The sequence below is a fragment of the Neoarius graeffei genome, chromosome 1 (assembly GCF_027579695.1).
Source record: "Neoarius graeffei isolate fNeoGra1 chromosome 1, fNeoGra1.pri, whole genome shotgun sequence".
NCBI classification, from domain to species: domain Eukaryota; kingdom Metazoa; phylum Chordata; class Actinopteri; order Siluriformes; family Ariidae; genus Neoarius; species Neoarius graeffei.
The window spans coordinates 31,866,956-31,891,087 of record NC_083569.1 but is presented as its reverse complement, the minus strand read 5'-3'; the positions used below and the strand labels follow the sequence as shown (position 1 = coordinate 31,891,087).

The following is a 24,132-nucleotide window of genomic DNA, read 5'->3' as shown; positions in this document are numbered from 1 at the left end:
AGGCGAGGCGCATAAGGCTTCAGAAATTCTTGTAATTCGTAATTCTCCTTCTTCCGGGTTTACGGTGTTTACAGATGGTGGTTCCCAGCGTGCTCGCGGGGCGTGTGTGGGCATGTGAGGACACTCCTCCTCACCAATCAGTGCACAGGGGAGTGTCTCCTCACGCCCCTAGCCCACCTCGGCTCGGTTTGGCTCACTTCAGCCCCACTCCAAAACCGTGTGAGTTTTGGGTGCTAAGCAGGGCTGAAGCGAGCTGAGTCGTGCTGCTCTAAGGTAGTCGAAACGCGAGCCGTGTCGGGCTGAAGTGAGCCGAAAAAGGGTAGTGGAAAAGGGCCATTTGTTGTAAATGAAACCAAACTGAGTGGTTGGAGTGTATTTTCATACACAAATGGAGAAATGTTCGCTGAGTGTGTAATTGTGTCGCCCCACTGCAGACCGTTATCGTTGTTAATTCATAACATGCTCAGCTGCGTGAATGTGTCATGCACCGAAAATAAGAGATTTACAAGCCAGGAACGCCTCATGATGCAATACGCAAGAAAAGAAAGAAGATTTACTGCCATTTTACTTTGTATTTGAGTAAAGTGAATAAATAAATGGTCTGTGGAAAATACATTTAATCCTGGGAACTGCGTGCACAGGAGTTTATTTTGTGTTTGGCTACTTATTTGTCATGGCTGGCTTGTATGAGCCTTAGTGGAAAGCCCTGGGAATGCATAAATGTCAAGTTTGATTTTAGATTTACGAACCCGAAAAAAATGTCAAACTGGCGTTAAAAAAAAAAATTTCAACCGCACAAACGGCACTCACCCGGCCAGTGGACCGGAAACAGAACATTTTTTAATAATGGCCCAAGGTGCTCGCTGACCGCCGATTATTTATTTGTTTGGTCCTGCGTTTCCTTTCCTTTGCGACATAATGTCTCCTTTTCATTCGCCCACTCACATTCTCCATTTTTCTCTCCCGTTTCAAATTTGTATCCCACAATGCCTTGTGCAAACGGGGAAAGCCCGCCACGTCATGCATGACGTAGTATCTTGAACGAGGCATATGAATCATCAGGTTGTGTCATGTATTTCACGTCACTAAATTGCTGCACCGTCTTGTGACAGTGATGCCAATGATGAGATGCACATCGCAGTTACGAATACATACTTAATCCTTTCTTTGACACCGTGTGCCAGAAACACCACCACCGTATTTCTTATGCTGTGACTCTGCCGGGTACCTGGTGGACAGCAGGGAACCAGCGCTTTCACTTTACATCATTATACGTTGCAACCTTGCTATAACCGACTCCTTGGTGGACGTCCAAATATTTTGTTATACCAGAAAGTTTGTAACGGAGAAATTGACCCACTTGTCACACCACTCACTCACTCTTGTGTAAAACAAAACCAACCGTGTTTAATTTATATTTGCATTTAGTTCACTGATATATATGAGTGATTCCACGCTTATGGGTACTGAAATGGGGACATGAACTTATTTTTAAAAATTCACCTAAAACCATTTCTTTTTTTACCATCAGGTCACAAAACATGTAATCTTTAATGAATGATATGTTAAAAGATAACTTTAATTTTCTGAGATGTAATAAAAACATATTTATATGCCAAAGTCAGAACGTAACAGAAGTGTTGTGGACATATATATTCTCAATTTTAACAATGTAGAATTACTTTTTGAAACATAGGAAGGTGATGTTTTAGCAAATATAATTAATAAACGTGTGTAGTAGAATAAACATACATATTCTTTCAATAAGATTAACATGGTATAGAGCTAGATTGTAATTAATTTGTAACAGACGCGAGATGGACAATCGTAACAGAAGTAATGTAACAGACATCATTTTGGAACTCATAGGCTTGACTTCGGCATATAAATATGTTTTTATTACATCTCAGAAAATTAAAGTTATCTTTTAACATATCATTCATTAAAGATTACATGTTTTGTGACCTGATGGTAAAAAAAGAAATGGTTTTAGGTGAATTTTTAAAAATAAGTTCATGTACCCATAAGCGTGGAATCACTCACACACACACACACACACATACATACATACATACATACATACATACATACATACATATATATATATATATATATAAAAAAGGAAATGCCACATTTGCTGTTTGCTTGCAGCGTCTTCTTTCTTCTCAGCCCATCGTGTTGACTAAGTATTGGAGCTTTTGTTCTTTTGCATTAAAAGTTGAGATTTTTCAGGATACCATATTCTTTAAACAAATTCGTTGCTTTCTCACTAGGGCTGCACAATATATCGAAAAAGTATCGATATCGCGATATCATAGTTTGCGATACACACCGCAAAAATTACTTAAATTTCGATAAAAGGCACATTTTTCTGTGCCATCCAATCACATTTGAATGTCAACAAGCGCCACAGGATAACTCCGCCCCCTATTGCAAAACAAGTAAAATCCTCGTGGTGATGGCGGAAGCAGTAGCAAGTGTGGTGAGACAAACTTGTGTGAGGAGGAACTGGTTTCCAAAAAAAAAAGTACTTTGGATTCAGGAGGGATGACGTACTGCAAACTCAGGTACTTTGCAAGACATGTACCTGTAAAACAGTGGTGGGGCGGCTCACTGGGACAAACACTGCTGTACAGCAGCATAAAAACATAAAACCGCGCTCTCTCTCTCACACACACAACCGCTCTCTCACACACACACACTCACTCACTCACACTCTCTCTCTCTCTCTCACACACACACACACACACACACACACACACACACACACACACTACCGCTCGCTCACTCACGCTCACTCTCTCACTCACACACACCACTGCTCTCTCACCCGCATGTGTTATTAACAGATTGTGTTTGAGTTTATGGTGAATCTGTGTCGCTCACCTTCATCTCCCGGGAGCCGCTGAAATTGCCATTTTGAATGCTTTATGTTAATGTAATGTAGTTTTCAGTTTTTTGTTTACTTCAACTTAAGACATTTTCTGCTGCACTCACAAAAATTCAGAGATTTAAAGATGATTGATGGACACCATTGCAGGTGTAGCCATGTTTTTCCAATAAAAAATAATGTTGGAATGGAAGCGATGCATTGGGTGTTTATTTATTTTATTTATTTATTTATTTTTTTAAATGCTAGATACAGGGCAGAACGGTGAGTAGAGGTAAGAAAAACATTATTTAATTATCGTGATATCGATATCGAGATATTCAGTCATGTTATCGAATATCGCATATTTTTCTGATATCGTGCAGCCCTATTTCTCACTACACTTTACAGGGCTCGAAATTCTTTTTTTTTTTTTTTTTTTTCGCCAGCCAGCCAGACTAGTTACCTTCCCAGGTAACTCTCCAAACAGAAAATCAACTCGCCAAAATTTGTTCATGTATGAATTTTACTTCTGTCAAAAATAACAAAAAAGAGAGTAGTTACCATTGTTCATGACTAATGTGCATTTATTTCAAGACCCGAGTATTTTAATACTGTTGTTAAATACATAAATGAGAACAACACAGAGCACCATAATATAATATCAACAAATAATAATGTATTGGGAAACTTGGCAACTTGGTGTATGAGTATTCAAAACAAATATACTTACTGTCATGACTATAGCACCCAAAATATGTCCAACATGCTTTCTGTATTTAACCATTTATGAGAGAGAAAGCATTAGGAGCTTCATATTGACTAGGAATCAACTTGAAAAAAATTAATTATTCCATAAAAATCGTATCGCAGCCAAGGCCTACCCTGCTCCCACGTTTGCTTATAAGTCCTTTGTCGTTTCTCCTCTTCAGACCGAGATCGCTTTGTCCCCGTCTCTGGCGGTTTCTGTATGGAATCAATTTTGTGCCAAAATGTTCATACAATACTTCTGAAATATATCAAACAAAAACGACAAATCAAAATACAAAAAAAGAAAAGTCAATTTTTTTAGACTGGCAAACAAATTATTCGTGTAATCGTGCAAAATATCAGTCTATTACTCTTCAGAAACCTTTGATTTTTGTTCCGCTTCTTTCTCAGTTTTGCTTGACGTAACTTATTTTGGTTGCGATTCCAGCTTTCTCGTTTGCGCTCCCTGACTTTTTGCTTGCAGTTTTGGCACAAACTTCATGTGTGGGCGGGCTGTCCAGGAATGCATTCCCATTGGCTAACTTGTGTTTGACTGACGGCTACGCTCAGCCATTCCCCCAGAGGCTGTTGCGGCCATTTCCTACTCGGATTCTGGCGGACTGTTTGACGAGTGACCGATCCATTGACGGTAAACGAGGATCGAGTGGACTTCAGTGGCGACTATGATATTGAATTTACACTTTGTTGAATTAATTCAATATCATAGTCGCCACTGAAGTCCACTCGATCCTCGTTTACCGTCAATGGATTGGTCACTCGTCAAACAGTCCGCCAGAATCCGAGTAGGAAATGGCCGCAACAGCCTCTGGGGGAATCGCTGAGCGTAGCTGTCAGTCAAACACAAGTTAGCCAATGGGAATGCATTCCTGGACAGCCTGCCCACATGTGAAGTTTGTGCCAAAACTGCAAGCAAAAAGTCAGGGAGCGCAAACGAGAAAGCTGGAATCGCAACCAGAATAAGTTACGTCAAGCAAAACTGAGAAAGACGCGGAACAAAAATAAAAGGTTTCTGAGGAGTAATAGACTGATATTTTGCACGATTACACGAATAATTTGTTTGCCAGTCTAAAAAAAATTGACACTTTTTTTGTATTTTGATTTGTGGTTTTTGTTTGATATTTCAAAAGTATTGTATGAACATTTTGGTACAAAATTGATTCCATATTTCTGTACACCTTTCAGAAAATTCCACATCGCAACGTAGCTTTGGCAGATGTAGATGTAAACAGCAACAAAAACGCGTGTTTAAATGGGCGATAATGTGGCCACATCTGAATTTGATAACGTGATGTGGCAGCGGGGGCGTGGCCAAGCGTTGGTCTGTGAATGGAGGGCAGAGTCAGGGAAGGTAAGTGATGGAATCATTGCACCTGATGGGGATTAACCTGTTTGTGTATCTCCCCCAGTGACTGCGCCCTTTTAAAGGAGAGGAGAGTAGAGAAAGGGAACTCTCCCCAACCAGAACGTGTGCGCATGCGCGAAGTGATAAAAGGCTGAAAAGCTAGCAATAAATAGTTCATTGAGAACTCTGTTCTGGCCTGCCGTGCTTCTGTGCTCCACCCACCTGGTCCAATACTACACGTGATTACCGCGATATTTAACGAGATGCATTATATGCATGCGCAGTCGTGAAAAAAACGACAGCCTGACTCGTACACGATATGGTTCGGAGTTCTTCGGTAGTTTCCATCCTGCCGATAAACATATCGATTAACACAGACATGGCACACGCTTAATATGTGGTGGCTTTAGTTGACGGTGTGTCTGAATCTTCGCTTCATATATATATTTTTTTATTTTCAACTAGCCAGCCGGGCTGGCTAGTGACAGGAATTACCCGCCAAATGACAAATTAAGTCTCCTCGGGCGACCGGACCACCGCGAATTTTGAGCCCTGCTTTAGAAGGTCCAGGATATGAAGTTTGTCAGTGACTGTGTAATGTCCGTGTGTGGCGATGTGCTTTGAGCTGCTACTCGTGCATTCGGACCAATTGCCTTGCACCTGTTCTGGATTAGCGCGTAATCACAGCGTGCACTTATAAGGACCCTCACTATACAAAAGCTTTGCGACGTATGCACACTATCTTGTGTCTCAAGGTACCAAGCTTTTTGTAGCAGTATGTTGATATTCTTGTTTCCGACACTGTTTTGGATTTTTGATTTTGCCCTTTGTCTCCACCTTTGATATTCTGTCTGTCTCTCACTTGACCACTGCCTGTTTTTTGACACTGCCTTTGTCTCCATTTTGGATCTGTTTGCTAGCGTGTTTTCAGTAAAACTCTTCCTGCGATTGCATCCGTCTATCGCAGTTACATGACAACTGTCCACTGCCCAACAAGCTAGTGGACTAATAAACCTGTTTTAACTAGTTTTCATATGAAACCGTTGTGAACGTTTTCCATGAAATGTTAGTAAATAATCCCAGGGTGCTCGTCATTGATAAATAGTCTATTAGTGATGAGGAAATTATTAGCAGTTGTCACAGTGACAAATGTATTTTTCATCATCATCATAAGCGCCCCCCGAGAAATCCTTCCGTTTGCCGAAATCCAACCCCAGTGAAGAGACTTTGGGAAGCCAGAGTGTAAACAATGAGCGTGTGCTTATGACCAATAAAAATCGACTACACATAATGAGCTCCAAGCTTTTGACCAATCGCAGTGCATCTTAATCGGGCTGGTGTGGTGATGGAATTATCTCTGTGTGAACCCAACAATGGCGCAGCCTAAGCTGGTGAAGTTTTTGGGCGAGCTTCTTCAAACACTGAAGATGATTTAAGGGCTGAAACCGCCACAAGGGAGGCGCATTTGGAGCCCCTACCGTCCCTGGGCGTATCGGACAGTGTCGGTAATACAGGGGTCAGGTAAAAATGCCAAAGTGAAAGTGCTGTCAGCCGCACAAGCGACTGAACGGCTGTGTTTTGGGTGGTGTGTTGAGTCCCTGTGGCTAACGCTGTGGCGTTGTTGGGCCCCATCACTCTGGGCTGTAGTCCCTGGGTATTTTCATTTTCAAAAAAACCATGAGATGACGGTGCTTGACATTAAGGACTGCCCGATTGCCCTGGGCAAGTGGGATATGTCCCCGACATGCCCGATCGGGCAAGTTGGAATGAGCATCTACAGACTAGCACGACAAAAATTAGGCTTTTTGATCTTTCAGTTCCTAAAAGCATCCCTCACTACATATGTCATTATGTCTTGGCTGTTTTCTTAGTCTCGGTTTCATTTACTGCTTTGCAAGTTATTTTATATACCCGTGCTTTTGTAGTCTGGTACGCGTTCTGTTTGTAGACCCCTTGTGCATGACGTCACGCATCACGTGATAATTACAGCTGGGGTCAGACAGACACCGTCTTTCAAGCAAGCAAGGCTTCATCTGTCTTCAATATGGTTAATTTTTGCGCTGTTTTTGTTTGTTCAAACAGAGAAATGGATAAAAGGCATTACCGTCTCCCCGCTATCAAGAAAACTGTTAACAAATGGAAGCAAATGCTTCAAGAACAACGAGGAAATGAGTGGTTAAAGAATACGAGGAGAGGAGCTCAGCCTGAAAACTCCAGAGAAATTCACAGTTGTATTTTACAAAAACAAAGTTGGAAGTGAGTATGGAAGAGTTTGCTTCAGAATCTTTTTTTTTTTTTTTTTTTTTCTCCTGCTCGCATTCGAGTTAGCTCTTTTCATGAAAGTGTTGGATTTTCTTAAAGGTGAAGCCGCTTCCTCCTTCGACACAGAAAACCCAGATTGGTTTCAAACAACTCGGGCATAAAAAAACTCAACAAGGAGTGACACATGCGATAAATCCTGAAAGAACAGAATAAGAGCAGAGAGAGCTGGAGCTTTGTCATCCACCATCTCTTTATTTACAAAAAAAAAAAGCGCGCGGCATCATGACAGACCAGCTGCACTGATTCAGTTACAGGTTGCCAGATCTGTATAAAACACCCACAACCTACACGCTAAACAATTTTAAACTCACATTATTCTGTCTGTCATGAGGCAGTGTGGTTTTTTTTTTTTAAAACCTAGAGATGGGTGATGCAAAAAAAGAGGATGAAATTCTCAAACACTGTACTGTTCAAAAGTCTTGGCACCCTATTTTCTTCTTACAAACTTTGATTTCTACATTATTGAGCAATGAACCTACAGTCTGAGAGAGTTCTACACAAACGCACTGAACTTTACAACAGCTGCATGCATGTGAAATGGAAATAAATCGACTAAGGCAGGAAAAACTATTTTGGATAAAATTGTTATTGTCCGTTACAAGTAAAAAGTAACCAATAACCAAACTTCAGCTCAATGTGTGATCTTCATTTTATGTTGCAATTCACAACTATTCTATGTTTTTTTTTTTCCTTTTAAAAAAATGTAGTACTCGCAAAATAGTGGGCAAGTGGAAATTAACCCCCACTTGCCCCCCAGGGCAAGTGGGTTTAAAAGTTAATGTTGAGCCCTGGATGAATAGAAAACGACTGACTTGGAGGTCATCTGGGCTTTTGAATGTTGTAATATAATAATGTAGCTTAGAATTGGTGTCTTTGTGGTCCTAAAGGAGAAAGAGATGAGTGAGATTTTTATGAAACTGATAAATATCACTTAAATGTTCCTAGTCAGTTGATGCGTGCCTCAGTTTCCTCAAACATTATGGGTGTTGATCATAGTTTTAATAATCAGGAGACAAAGCGAAGTACATAAGTTTAAAAAGAACAGTGCAAAAATCAGTAGTAAAGATGTCATAACCTTTGAATGTGTGTGGGTGATGTTATAGCTTGTTGTAAAGTTAGACAGGGCTTTCCCTTGGAGGGGGGGGGGTTTCGGAGCAGTGGTACTGATGCGAAATGCTAAGGAGGTCTGGGTGCATGCTCCCTGGAAAATTTTGAAATCCGAGCCTGCAAATCGGATATTCTGGTGCCATCTCGGGCTGATTTAGGCACAATTTAACGTTTTATTAAATTTGCCTTTTTTTTTTTTTTTAAAAACCTTGTCGAATATTTAAAGGAACAGTCCACCGTACTTCCATAATGAAATATGCTCTTATCTGAATTGAGACAAGCTGCTCCGTACCTCTCCGAGCATTGCGCGACCTCCCAGTCAGTCAGACGCAGTCAGACGCGCTGTCACTCCTGTTAGCAATGTAGCTAGGCTCAGTATGGCCAGTGGTATTTTTTGGGGCTGTAGTTAGATGCGACCAAACTCTTCGGCGTTTTTCCTGTTTACACAGGTTTATATGACCAGTGATATGAAACAAGTTCAGTTACACAAATTGAAACGTAGCGATTTTCTATGCTATGGAAAGTGCGCACTATAATGACAGGCGTACTAACACCTTCTGCGCGCTTCGGCAGCGCATTGATATCTGAGCTCCGTATCAATGCGCTGCCGAAGCGTGCAGAAGGTGTTAGTACGCCTGTCATTATAGTGCGCACTTTCCATAGCATAGAAAAGCGCTACGTTTCAATTTATGTAACTGAACTTGTTTCATGTCACTGGTCATATAAACCTATGTAAACAGGAAAAACGCGGAAGAGTTTGGTCGCATCTAACTACAGCCCCAAAAAATACCATTGGCCATACTGAGCCTAGCTACATTGCTAACAGGAGTGACAGCGCATCTGACTGCGTCTGACTGACTGGGAGGTCGCGCAAAGCTCGGAGAGGTACGGAGCAGCTCGTCTCAATTCAGATAAGAGCATATTTCATTATGGAAGTACGGTGGACTGTTCCTTTAAGGAGAAATTATATTTGAAATGAAAACCCTGAAAAGTCAATTCAGAGAAATATTTAACTTGAAGGAGGGTTTTTTTTTTTTTTGGTGCAATAATCTTGAACAAAATAGGCCTAGAAATGCAGATTAACTTCATCCATCATTCAATATTAGCCAATCATAGGATACTAATAATTATAAGAAGTCACTGCTGCAAGTACTGGCCAGCTGCGTTTCAGTTTCAAGCTCTTCTACTGCCAGTACTGACCAGCTGCTTCACCTGGGACACTTTCTTTTGCACATCAGAACCACACTCCACAGCAATGGTCACTGAGCATCGTGTGCAATGGGAGACTGTAGCGTGTTGTCGTATGCTAATGCCGTAGATGTAGTGTGCCGTTTTTATCACCCACACACGTCTGAACTGACAGCAGCAGTAAACGCATGCTGTTTTGCAACTTAATCATGAATGGATCTAGCACGAGACAGGTTCATGCACGTGACAACATCTTGGCTACTGAATCCGGACCTGATACTAAGAGTGTCAAGTATACTTACTTTAAATGCTCAGTGATTTTTGGGCAGCTTCATAGCATGCCTCTTCATTTTCTGATGCCAGGAACAGAATCGAGGTCAAATTGTGTAAAGCCTAGGTCACAACCGGACGTACGATTTTTTGGCGTTTCCCAAATCGCTGTGTTTGGGTTTTTTTTTTTGTTTGTTTGTTCGTGGAGAAAGACGCACGTTTGGCCGTAAGTTTGTCTTGCAACCTGAAAAAAACGTAAGCGCCCGTAGAGTTTGACATGACGAAGAACCTCTGCGGCCAGTCTACGGCTCAGATCAGCACGTCACACGCGTGTCCTCCGTGCGTTTCTTGCACGTAGACCGGCCGTAGGAGCACGTATGGCCGGTTGTGACCGAGGCATAACGGTGGCATCTAGTGAACAGCGTTGAGAACGTGGTTTTATGGATGGTTGTGAATGGCATGCGGCGAAACCCTTTATTTCACTTCTGGGTTGAGTACCATGATGGTCTAGACCTATATAATTACAAGATCTTCATATTTCTATAGTTAGTACTCCTTTTTAAAGGGGAATAGGAGATATTTAAGTGTGGAAAGTACTCTGCATTGTTCAATTTATGTTTGTTTTTTTTGGGTGTGAAAGTGACCGTACTGTGCTGACATGGCACAGCACAGCGGAGCACCGCGTAGCCACGCTTTGGGATGAGCGCTGCTAGATATAACCTCGTGAACCTATTGATGCCAGTCTCCCTTAAAAATAGTGTTCTCTACGGGCGATTTTAAAGTGGCACACCACCACGTTATAATTCTGTCCCACTGCCCTTCCCTTGGCCAAAAAAAAAAGGTAACTTCATCAGTATACACCAAATAAATCGTAAAGTGTTCACTTTATTATAATTTTGTAACTATTTAACACGCAGAAGACCATTAAAGGAATGCGTACGGGGCTACCTGAAGTGGCCACGCGATTGCAATAGAAAACCTTCCAGCCGGCTGCATACAGATTGTGACCCAGAGCTCTGCAGATCGAGGTCTATCCCTGCGTTACACTACACCGCACCACAGTACACTATACAGGTCGCCGTTGACTTACAACTGACCGGTTGTAAGTCGGCCTGTGTTAAATGACCGTAAGTTTATTGTGATGTGTAATGATATTGTAATCATCTTAGTCTTATTTTATCAACATTTTCTTCTTTCTTTCATTACCTTGGCTCATTTGATTTAAGTCAAACACTGCATACTACACTGCGTACAGTACAATTCGTTTAATATGTGCAAAACAAATACGAAATACAGGTGTGAAAAATAGAAAACATTTTAGTTTGAAACATAGCAAAATACAAAACTTAGTGACCGCTGACATCACTGGTGCTTGGCTGTGGGTCGTCTACGTCATCAGCTGTTGCAGCGCTCGGGCTGGCGGGAGCATTTGCTCGTTTCATAAACCAGGAGCTGGGGCGGAAACTATGACGGAGCGCAAGAGAGACTGCGCATGTGCCTGGAGCTGGGGTGGAAACTGTTGTATGCGGCGAGAGGCGCTGCCTGGAGCTGGGGCGGAAACTGTCGTGCGCTCAGCTGGGAAACACTTGCCAGTCATAACCAGATGGTCGTGAAGTTGATCGGTTGTAAGTTGCATAGGTCGTAAGTCGACGACTACCTGTACTGACACATAGTAACGCTGGAAGCTGCAGCTAGCCAGCAGCTAAATAACTTTGCGGGTGTTTGTAGCGTTATTGTGCAACGGTTACGCTCCTCTATCGTCTTTTCTGACTGTACACAGTTACAGTAATATAACAGCGCACGCACACATTAGTTAAGTTCAGGCCTTTTTATTTCACGTATCTGTGATTGTGTAGGCGAGAGCTGCATTTTCCTGTTGCTTCACTGTGGTGGTTTACTGCAGGACTTCAGGGTTCCTGGGCCGAAGGACCCGAGCTACAGAGGCCAGGGTGGCTTTGTAGTGCCAGTCTCGGGCACGCGCACCAGCTCGTACGTGGATTGGAGTGGTTTCACCCAATTAACATTTTTTTTTTTTTAACAATACACATAATGTTTGCATTTATTGTAATTGGGTATTTTGTTTATGCACGGAAGTTCTTTTAGTTTTCACACAGCAGAAAATATAATTAATTCAGGGAGGCACATCAGCCTTAACTGAAATGTCAAATGAGTCTCACATTGACAACAAAGATGTGTACAATTTTTTGTAAAATAATTTTAACAATGATTTAGCGTTTCCTATCCATTTATTGGCCAGTTTCACTGTCAAAAAAGCCCAAAGTCTGTCAGCCAGGCTCTGCCCCTGGACCCTGTTGGGGGCCTAGGCGGCCCCCAAACCCCTGCCACCACCTTTTTATTTTTGAAAAGTGGAGAACACCTGAAATATAAGCCCCAGGAAAACTTGACATGGCCCCTGGTCTTTTCAATAGCTGCTAACGCATGATGAACAACATGGTGTCCTGCTATGTTTAGTTTGTAAATCGACAGGAAATTCGGATTCCTTCACTGTTGGTTGTTGTAAGATTCTTCTCGATTCTGTTCAATTATAAATCAGGTTAAAGTAAAGGGTGTTCTAATTAGGGATCGATATGTTTTTTTTTTTTTTTTTTTTTTTTTTTTTTTTTTCTGGGCCGATACCGATTATTATGGAATTGGGATGCCGATAACCGATATGTGCAACCGATTAAATGTAAACATTATAATTCACATGAAATTAAACATAGCACACACACTGACACAGACCTTCATATCCATGAAACGTATGTTTAATTGTAAAATTGAACATGAAATTTTGTGCAGGGAGATGCCAGCAGCATTTGTACAATAAAGTCAAACAGAATAAAATGAGAAATAAAATAATAATAAAATATTCACCAATAAAAAAAATAAATCACTCCCTACTATATTACAGCTCACCATTTTCAGTGGAAAATAAATGAAAATACACACTGGATTCTTTTACACTAAGAACTAAGTAAGACTTACCAACTTCAGGTAGTTTTTTAAATAACAAACCAAGTGTAGGGAGCTGCCTGCAGCATTTTTAAAAAGTAAAATCAAACATAAAGTAGGCTATCACTCCCTATTATGTAACAACTTAACAAGTAACCATCTACATTCTAATGCTTTTAATTCCCAAGCCTAATATTCCCAATTTAGGAGGATTATATTGTAGTGAAGGAAGCATTACATGTAGTTTCAGCGAGACTAGTTGGTTGTAGGCTAATTCAAGTGCTTCCTTCCGTAAGCTAAGTTTGCCTGGCTACACAGAGGCAAATGGACAATGTTAACGAGTAGTAGATGAAGAATGTAAACATATAATGTTGTGCTTTTGCAACTTGTGTGTTTGTGACTTATTGCAGCAAAAGCAGCGTGTCCTTACCTAGAAGTGGGATCTGCTTCTGCCCGAGTGCCCATACGGCCGCCTTGAAACAGTTCACAGCGTTTAGCTACACGTGTCGATTGGCTATATCTCTCGTGCCAAACAAATCAGATGTTGTGGTGGGCGGGACCGTGTTCTTGAACTCAGAGAGGCGAGTGCAGGAAAGGACGTGCAGTGACAGTCGCGTTAGGAACGAAATGGCTGCAAAAAGGCATGTTATCGGCATATCGGTGGAAATTATGGCCAATACCGATAACCCTAAAAATGCAGAATATCGGCCCGATATATCGGCCAGGCCGATTATCGGTCGACCCCTAGTTCTAATACCTCTTTTGAATAATTCCATGTGAAAAAGACCTCAAACTAAAGATGATGGTGCACAGGCTGCCCAAAGCCCAAGTCGTTCTTATTAGAGGCTGGAGTGGAGCCCAAAATTTATATATAATGGAGAGGTCTAGCTGTATCTGTACAAATATTTGAATTGTGCCAGTTTGGCTGGTATAAACCTGTATTAAGTCCACTTTGATAAGTCGGTAACGAAGAAAAAAAATGCAGACTAAGAGAAGGTGAATACTTTTTGGACTTTATTTTTCAAGGAAGAAAGTGCAGAATATTTTTCAGGACCTGGGGGAACCCTGAAATCCCATGTTAATTTAACAAACAAAAAAAAACCCGCTGCATAAAATCTCATCTGTGTAATGTGAATAAAGATACAGGTTTTGTTGTCGGGTGGTCAAGTGTTTGAGACGTTGCCTTGAATTTGCGATCAGGTTCCCTGCGGTGGTACACGGTCGCCATTTGTATATACGGGTCAGTGCATTACCATATTCTTAAGTATGATGCTTTGTGCATGAGGAGCTCCACTATGAAATTTTTTTTTTTTTTCTCCTGAATATACAGGATTTTTTACAAATGTCAAATTTCCTTTGTGAGCAATGCATCAGTCTGTTCATGTACACTCACCGGCCACTTTAACAGGAACGTGGTGTTGATTCTAGTGGTGTCAACAATAATCGATTCGGCAATGCAGGGCATGGATGATTCGGCAACATGCCAGATCGATTCAGCATATTTAAAAAAAAAACTTACGTGGGCGTTTCCGGAGCAACATCACAGACATGCGCAGTCTGTAGCTGCACGCCAGTCGAGAGAGCACTAGCTTAGCAAGATGGCTGGGGCGGAGGAAGAGGACCGCGAGAGACAGGTTATTTATTAATGCTAAAAACACTAAACAGCTGTAATTTGTTTTCTTTTTCATATTTGAAACTCTATAACATTCAATTTTATTTTATTTAAAACAGGAGTGATACACACAACAGCCAATAAAATGATGTTCAGTATCTGACTGCTTGTATTGCCTCATGACTACTGAAAAATTTGCCTTGCTTTCAGTAAAATTTTAACACATCACAATGCATCGTAGAATCGGATTGAATCGAATCGTTACCCTCCGAATCGTAATCGAATTGAATCGTGAGGGCTGTGCCAATGCACACCCCTAGTTGATTCTAAGATTCCTGTTCTTGGCTGGCAGGAGTGGAACCCAACGTGGTCTTCTGCTGTTGCATGCTGAGATGCTTTTCTGCTCACCACGGTTGTAGAGTTGCTATATCCTTCCTGGCAGTTCGAACCAATCTGGCCATTTTCCTCTGACCTCTTATCAACAAGACGGTTCCACCCACAGAACTGTCGCTCTCTGTATTTTGTTTTTCGCACCATTCTGTGTAAATTTGAGAAGACTGTCGTGTGAGAGAACCCCAGATCAGCAATTTCTGATGTCTTCAAGCCAGTCCATTTAGCATCAGCACCCATGCCACAGTGAAAGTCACACTTTGAGGTCATTTTTTTTTCCCATTCTAATGTTTGAAGTGAACATTAACTGAAGCTCTCGATTTGTGTCTGCATGATTCTATGCATTGTGCTGCTGTCAAGGGATCGGCTGATTCGAGAACGGCATAAAACAGCAGGTGGATGGGTGTACCTAATAAAATGGCCTGTGTGTATCTTGATAAATGAGGCCCATTGTCACGAGGGGTGAAATAAATATCTTTATATGATCTAATAAATGTGACCTGGATATGATGCATGTATTGGCCCATAAAATTGAGCTTGGTGTATGTGCTACGATGAAATATGAATGATCCATTTATTGCAGAGCTGTATTGCGCTTGTGCTCTTTGCTCACTGACCTTTTGCTGCTACTTGCATTTTTATCTATTCATTTATGGATCATTTCCGGTTCCTTTTCCTGACATGTACCCCATTCTCACTCATGCTGAAAACCATCTGTGTTCTGCTATTACGGGAGCAAAACGGAAAAGCTGAAATGTTAAAGTGCAGATCACGGGTAAATTCAGGAGCGAGATCAGTGTCATTCTCCTGTTTTATATTAAACTTTGGTCAAATATCTGTAACATTCTGCATTCTCTGCAATTTTTTTTTTCCCTTGCGCAATACCAGAAAAATTCAGTTGAAATCGAGCCTGTTGAATTGGTCCGCCTCTGACAGAACTTGGCATTTGGATTTCCTGGCAAACATTGATTTTGGTGACGTCGCGTGCGGGACGCCTCCCTCTGAATCCTACGTCAGCGCTGGTTTGTTTGAGAAAACGACCTGGTGGTTTTCTGCACATTTCTTCAACATTATCGCGTAATTATTAAAATGGTTAACAGATGTATCGTAGGAGGGTGTAGCAACACCAATCTTGATGGGATTAGTACTCATCGTTTCCCAAAAGACCGGACGATGAGAGAGAAATGGGAGCGCTTGGTCTACACAGGCTGTGCACTGAAACCGTGCAAAGCTCCTGCTGGCGCTTCTGCAGGTAACATCACGAATCTGGCTCCAGACTCCCTTGGGATTTTTTCCAGACGCATTTTATTTTATTTTTTTCTGCTGTAGACAGTGTGTCTGGTTAACACCAGACCATATCACAAGTGAAATATGGTCTGGAATCCGCCTATTGAATTTCTCGTAGGGGAGGTGTGGTTTACGATTGTCAACGGCCGTTTATTGGACGTTGCGAATGTCTATCATTTGGCGTATACGTAGCCCGTGGCCAATCATGGCAGTTGTACCCGGTGACGTAGTTAGAGCGACGAAGAAGAAAAGGAAAGAGAAGGCAAAACAAAAATAGACTGTAATGCCAAACGCTGTTCTTTTTTTAAAACAAACTTTCGCTCTAAACTATTCAGAACAGTGTCTAAAGCTTGATCGAAAGTTTGGTTCGTATCGCTCGCCGCCATGTTAAATGTGATCCGTAAGCAGTCCCAAATAAACTACAAGCTTCCGTTTGTCGAGTAGTACGCATCACCGTCTTTCCACCCCTCCCCACTCTCTGATTGGCTCCCTAACTCAGGCGAGCCTTTAGACCATAGTTTCCATGCTGTCTTTTCAGATCGGAACGATTGTGCAAAGCAGCATGGGATTTCCCAGGCTAGTAGACAGATGGCCTTGTACAAAATTACCGTATTTTCTGGACTATAAGCCGCTACTTTTTTCCTAGGTTTTGAACCATGCCGCTTATACAAAGGTGCGGCTATTCTGTGGATTTTTTCTTCCACCGCTAGGGGCGCTCTAACCGGAAGTAGAATCAAAAATAAGATAGACGAAAAATCAATGCAAAGAAGAATTAGCAGATCTTTAGCAGATAGAACACGCACGACAAATTACTAACTGGTAATTATTTTCAAATCCAGCGAAGATGATTAAAGTGACTTGTGGTTTCAAACACAGGAGAAATGAAGGTAAATAAATACCGGTTATTTTCTCTTGGTTCTGTTCCGTTTTAATCAGCAAAGTTGCTGCCGTGTTAAAAGGCACTGTTCGGAAAGAATCTGTTCAGGTACATACATGTACATTTACAGTACAAAATCGTTCTGTACATGCAGTAAATATCAACATAGATATCTGCGGCTTATAGCCCGTTGCGGCTTGTATATCTTTTTTTAATTTTTTAAAAAAAATAGAGCGGATGCGGTTTATATACAGGTGCACTCTATAGTCCAGAAAATACGGTACCCTTCTGGATGAGTGTGTAAAAGGACCTTCATATTTAAAAAAAAAAAAAATGAAATTGGTTCAGAATATGCCCTTTAATCAGTCCCCTTATTCCAAAGGTTTGAAGTCACAAAGTTCTTTTAATGCAGAATTACAGCCACCATGGGTCAAGGATGAAAGCGCATCTCCCATAACCTGGGACGGAACAGTACCGTCACGTATTTTCTTATATTTGCCTTCCGGGTTTTTATATGCTGTTCCGTCCCATGTGTAACAAGTGTTCCATCCCGCAATACCATTTTTGTGACCCTTTTATTTCCATAATGTATAATCTTACCTTTTTTGTTCCAGTTTCACAGAGACCTCAGTCACGTCCACCATTTTATTAATCGGTACTTACATTAGTCTTGCCGCCTTTATAGATGAACCCGTCACGTATGATAAATAAAGTTAGAAGAAAAAATGTATTGTTTTATTGTCAAACATAACACAACTGTTTATTCGTCTATTTTACAATTTCTTGCCTCTTCTCCTACCGCTACCTTTTTGGTTTCTTCAGCTGACATTGTATACATTTCAAGTTCTTATCTCTTTTGAAATCCTACACGGGATTTCTTTGTGACATCATGCAGAGGTATATTCCGTAATTGCAGTTCCGGGCTTTTAGATCAATTAATACAATGTGACGGGATATATAATAATACTGGATAATCAAAGAATAAATGATAGTGATATGTAGGGATGTTAACCGATGACCGTTTGACCGATGGTTGACCGAATCAACGTCAGCCGGTTAATTTTTTTTTTTGGTTGTCGGTTAAAAAAAAAAATCGTTTTGAAGCTGCCAATTTTGGAGCGGAGAACCTGGAATTCTGTGTTGTAAATGCTTGGGGCATGCCATGCGGTGTAAGGACGACAGCTGACAAATCAGAAACACCCATTCCGTCATGTCCCGCCCTCCCGCCCCAGTTGAAGACAGCTGCCACTCGGCGAAAGAAAAGTCTCAGTGTTGGTTAACATCGTAGTAAAATGTAACCCAGGTACATAACGTCAAGGAAATTCTTGACTATCAAAGAAACAAGAACACGGCGCATGAATGAAGTTGATGGTTGATTAGTCTGGTGAATATTAATGTCAACGTAATAATACACAAGAACTAAAACCTGGTTACTCACTGATGTTACTTAGCATCAGACAGTTGCTCTATTAGCTTAGCGGCTAATCAGCTCAGCTCCAGCTATCCCATTCCCAATGGCTGTGCACAATTAGCAGCCATGGAACCGTAATATCAGTAGCTGGAAAACAATTGCAGTATGAGGTCTCTGTGGCTCACTTCGAAGAAAAGTGCCTAGTCCGTAGCAGTATGCTTCAGAGCAACTTCAGTACCATGCAGTAACGGCGTTATAACTATTGTAGCTAATTAATTAGGTTACCCGGCGTTATAACAGCCTTTATTTTCACGCCGTTATTCCCATCACTGAATGTTATGTACTTCTTCTAGCACTTGACTTTATTTTCAACGCCATCATGGCCAACTGAAACTGTCTCTAAGCTGGAGCCATTTGTCCTCAGCTCCAATACAAACCCCTCGACATCAGTGCCGCGTTTGACTAAATGTTTCATGTTGTAGAAAAGGTAATGTGAGTGGAGGGCAGCGACTGGGACTGAATGCACGGATGCTCGTGGTTAGATTTAGAATAGATTCTAATAATTCCAATTCTAGAATTTTAAACCAGGTTTAACCGGCTAATGAGGCTCGGTGGTCGGTCAGGATTTTTTTTTTTTTTTTTTTAGTTTTCGCCATCCCTAGTGATGTGTGTGAGTACAAGATGTTAAATGTAAAACCCCTGAATATTTAGAAAACATAACATTATTGTAATGCACCGTCCCGTTCCGGTTCATACTTTCTGTACCAGGTTATGGGAGACAGTAGAAGTTCGTTTGGAATCTTTATCTGCTTCCGCTTCTGTTTCTGCTTCTGCTTCTTGTAGCCATTCTTCACTGAATACTGCTCCAAATGATGCCTCTAGGGTACTGATCTCTGATTGGTTCGATGCGTGTTCTGTTGACCAATCACCTAAAGCGATACTGAACATTGTCGGGCTTAACATGCGCATCACTTTTGTTAGGACATTTTCAGCACGCCGGTGACCTAGGAACATTTACTGTAATCGCTTACCACGGCTCCAGAGGGAATCGGAACTGTCAGGTTTGTACTGTGACTGGTCATGACATTGCTGATTTATATACTGGTAGATGTAGGCGAAAAAAAGGTATAAATGGTCTTTTTCTGAACGTAATAAATCTTCAGAAACGAAGAGAACTTTCTCAACAGATGCTTTTTGCAGCTCAACTGGTACCATGTTGCTAACTAGCTAATGTTTCAGCTTGGGCTTTTCACAACAATGGATTTGCCACCTGATGAAGTATACGTCATATCTGGTCTCGTGGTGTTCACGCGTCTTTCAGGCATTTGTGCTCCATTAAATACAGTCAGGTAGGAATACATCATCTATTACTTTTCTGTAATGGAAGGCTGAGTGGGAATGAAACGACTTTTTATCCCCCTGGCATATAATGCGGGGGGAGATATAGCTGTCTGTCCTTTGTTAATGTTTTAGTTTCTGGAGCATAACTCAAAAACTATTAGGAATTTTTTTTTTTTCATGAAACCTGACAGTTATGTTAAAGTGCTATTCCACCATTGGATGTATTCTTTGGCATAAAATACAATATATTTTGACAACATATATAAATGGTATCACGAGATAGAGAAATCTTTTAGCTTCAAAACGATATATCAAACATAATTTTTTTGACAACGACAAGTATATTAATTTTGCGACCAAAGTCACCTACCCTTTTAATTTCCGTGCGTGATGTCATCGGCGGGTTCCCCTTCTTGTGTACCACGTGACGTGGCACATATTATCAGCAATGGCGGATAGAACGCGATGAAAATAATACCAATAAATCTAGCTAACTGAAAGATTAACTCAAAATTTTTCGCAATTTTTTTGGCCCCCATATACGAGGAGAAATGACTCACTTTGGGGGTTTCCTGGTCTAAAAATAGACCGACACGTGGTACACAAGAAGGGGAACCTGCCGATGACATCACGTTTCACTACCGCGCGGAAATTAAAAGGGTAGGTGACTTGGGTTGCAAAATTAATATACTTGTCGTCAAAAAATTGTTTGATATATCATTTTGAAGCTAAAAGATTTCTCTGTCTAGTCATGTCATAAAATATATTGTATTTTATGCCAAAGAATACATCCAATGGTGGAATGGCACTTTAAGTGACTGGAGGAGTTGCGCCTTTTGGGATTTCTGAGATTTTTTTTTTTCCCCTTCTCTCTCTCTCTCTTCCTCCATAGTTCCATGGCAACCGATTCAGCGTAGGAAAATTCGGAGTGGGGTTTCATGTGGGGGCTGGGGAGGGGGGGGTGTATGTCCTCTCCTGATGACTCTTGTTCCACTTTTGATAGTGCTGATATTCTCACACTACCAAAGCATTGCAGGTTTCTCTTGCCAAGTGATGGAAAACATCAGAGGCCTGCTGGTGCCAAGCTTTCACAATTTGCGTCCTTGCGTTCATGCATGATTTCTCTTGTCGGATCACTTTTACAGCTTTTAGTCCATTAACGAAGTCTGACAGAAACTGATGATCTGCTGTTTGGTTTTACACATGAAACAAAGAGCAAAAGAAGTTGCCTAAGGTTGAATACATTTGTCATAAAACTTTGGTGTTAATACATTAAAGTAGGCATGAAACGATTCACAATATTGGGTTCCCAATTTGATTTTCCCATAGGGTTTTTAAAAAAAAAAAACACATCAATGCAACATTTAATTTCCTATTCTTTACCAACTTCACCGAATATCAAATCACAAAGCCAGCATTAAATGAGTGCTTGAATTTTGTACGTCGAATTCAGCATTTCTTTTTAATGTTTTGTTCATCAATCCAAATTTCTGGAACCCACAGCACTGTAGCTCTGTCCTTTTGGCTCAGTTTTTTTGTACTTCAAATGCACAGCTTGTTTTTTGTTCGCGTCCTGCCTTTGTGTTGATTCAGGGTCATAATCGCTTTTTCATTGGCGCTTGGAACCGGAATGGAACGACCTCAGGGTTGCGCTTGTTTTGCACCCGAGACCGGCTGACTGGGAAATCTTACCAGGGTTTGACTTAAACGGACTGCATATGAGAAAAAAGCCTTAATAACATGTTCACAGTGGGTTGGATCACGAATTACAGTGTTTCAAGATTGTCTGTCTGAGATCATCATAACCCCACAAAGGACTTGCGAGTAGATTTGACGTGTTCTGAGACACCACGTTGATCTGCTTGTAGTTTCTTAACCAGTAGAGATTTTCAAATGTTTCTACGCTGGTAGAGAAGAATTACCACAGTGCTTGATGTATTTTCATGTACTTGTTCAGTTTTTTTTTTTTTTAAGTTGTTGGTACTTTGCTAGTTGTTTCTGTCTTTTAGTGTCTTGCAAAAGTATTCATCCCCCTTGGTGTTTGTCCTGTTTTGTCGTCTTGCAAGCTGGAATTAAAATGAGTTTTTGGGGGGTTAGCACTATTTGACTTACACAACATGCCTACTACTTTAAAGGTGCAATTTTTTTTTTCTTTTTTCCTCTTTGACATTACATAATAGGCATTTAGCAGACGCTCTTATCCAGCGTAGCAACATGCCCGGAGCAGCCTGGGGAGCAGTTGGGGGTTAGGTGCCTTGCTTCTCTAACTGTGGCCTAATGGTGACACAAACAATAAGGCCAAAAAAAAAAAAAAGTGTGTTTCAGGTAACATGAAATACTAAAATAAGGTTGGTAGTTAGGAATTTTTTTTTTTTTTTAATTTTGTTCAAAAAAATGAACACAAGTAAACATCTTACAAAATAGTATTTTGGCACAGAATCCTTTATACCACACATCATAATAAAATAAGTGTTTTAAATCTTTAAGCGAATAAAAAAAAAATATCGCGAGAGTTCGAGTTATGATCTACGGAAGCGTATTGCTGCCACACTCAAAAAAAAATTGGCTTAGAATCAAGTAATTACGTGAAAAGATATTGTTAACAAGGTTATCACGTTTTTACAATATATTTATCATGTAATAACGTAACATCACGTAATTTCATGATACGAAATTATCACGTTATTTCATGATATTTTCATGTAATAACGTGAAAACACCTTATCAAGAAATAACGTGAAAATAACATCCTAGGCTCGGCTACTTCCATTAAAAGCAGACAGCCTCGCCTAGCCTACTGTAGAACTTGGGTCGAGCAAAAACACCGAGCAAAAACATGGCTGAATCCTGAATGACTCCTATTTGTATAAATAGGGGACTACATAGGTGGCAAAATGTAGTGTTTTTCCCTGCCATGGAAGTGCACTTGTATACTGAAGAGGAAGCAATTTGCATTACAGCCTTGAATGAGGATTCAAAATGGCGGCTCGGCTCAGTTTTCCCTTCCTCCTTCAGTACACAAGTGCGCTTCCATGTTTATGCAGGAGGGCTGATAGAAGTGGCGAAACATTTTACTTTTTATCGTTTCTTTCACAACTTGAATGCGTTGAAACAAAAAATTATGACAAACTAACGCCGCTTACACTAAAATAGAGGGAAATTTGTAATAACTTTACTGTCGGCAATTTCGACGCGGAAATTCTCGATCGGTTGGGTTACCGGAAACACTTTTTTTTTTTTTTTTTTTTTTTTTTTTTGCCTAAGATGAAAAAAACAGAAGTTATTCTCACACCACCCCCCCACCCCCCAAAAAAAGTCAATACTTTGTAGAGTTACCTTTTGCTGCAATTACAGCTGCAAGGGTATGTCTCTCAGCTTGGCACATCTAGCCACCGGGATTTTTTGCCCATTCCTCAAGGCAAAACTGCTCCAACACCAAGTTAGATGGGCTGCGTTGGTGTACAGCAATCTTCAAGTTATGCCACAGATTCTCAATTGGCTTGATGTCTAGGCTTTGATTAGGCCATTCCAAGACATTTAAATGCTTCCCTTTAAACCACTCCAGTGTAGCTTTAACAGTATGTTTAGGGTCATTGTCCTGCTGGAATGTGAACCTTCATCCCAGTGTCAAACCTCTGGCCAAATCAAACAGGTTTTTCTCCAGAATTGCCCTGTATTTTAGTGCCAACCAGCTTTTCTGATTAATGCCCTCCTTGCCCGGTCTGTGAGTTTTGGTGGGTGGCCTTCTCTTGTCAGGTTTGTAGTGGTGCCGTATTCTTTCCATTTTGCTCTAATGGATTTAATGGTGCTCCCTGGGATGTTCAAAGTTTGGGATATTTTTATAACCCAACCCTGATCTATACTTCTCCACAACTTTGTCTCTGACCTGTTTGGAGGCTCCTTGGTTTTCATGTTGCTTGCTTAGTGGTGTTGCAGAGTCAGGGTCCTTCCAGAACAGGTTGATTTTATACACACATCATGTGACAGATCATGTGACACTTTGCACACAAGTGGATCTTAATTCACTAATTGTGACTTAAGTGAATTGGTTGGAGCAGCTCTTATTTAGGGGTTTCATACGAAAGGGGGTGAATACTTATGCACACCAAATTTCTGTTTTTTCATCTTAGTCACAGTAAAACAACAATTTTCATCTTTAAGGTAGTAGGCATGTTGTGTAAATCAAATGGTGCTAACCCCCAGAAACCCATTTTAATTCCAGCTTGTAATGCGACAAAACAGGACAAACTCCAAGGGGGATGAATACTTTTGCAAGACACTGTACATTTTGAGTGCTAAATTAGTTATAAAATTGTCCTTGCACTTGTGTCATGTATTATTGTTCTTTTGATTGGTTGAACTCCTAGCACATGGACGTGATTTCTGTGCCACC

The 24,132-nt window shown here is 40.9% G+C and overlaps 1 protein-coding gene across 6 annotated transcripts in view; it reads left to right on the top strand.

The window, feature by feature from the left end:
• Positions 1–24,132, top strand: part of smg7 (SMG7 nonsense mediated mRNA decay factor) — a 113,759-nt gene that overhangs the window by 28,677 nt on the left and 60,950 nt on the right. For 5 of the 6 annotated variants that reach the window (XM_060930976.1, XM_060930952.1, XM_060930941.1 and 2 more), the window contains exon 2: positions 7,065–7,238. The exons of the other annotated variant lie outside the window; for it this stretch is intronic. In XM_060930976.1, coding sequence (XP_060786959.1) covers positions 7,065–7,238 — 174 coding nt within the window. The remainder of the gene's footprint in view (positions 1–7,064; positions 7,239–24,132) is intronic. 6 annotated transcript variants of the gene reach the window in all.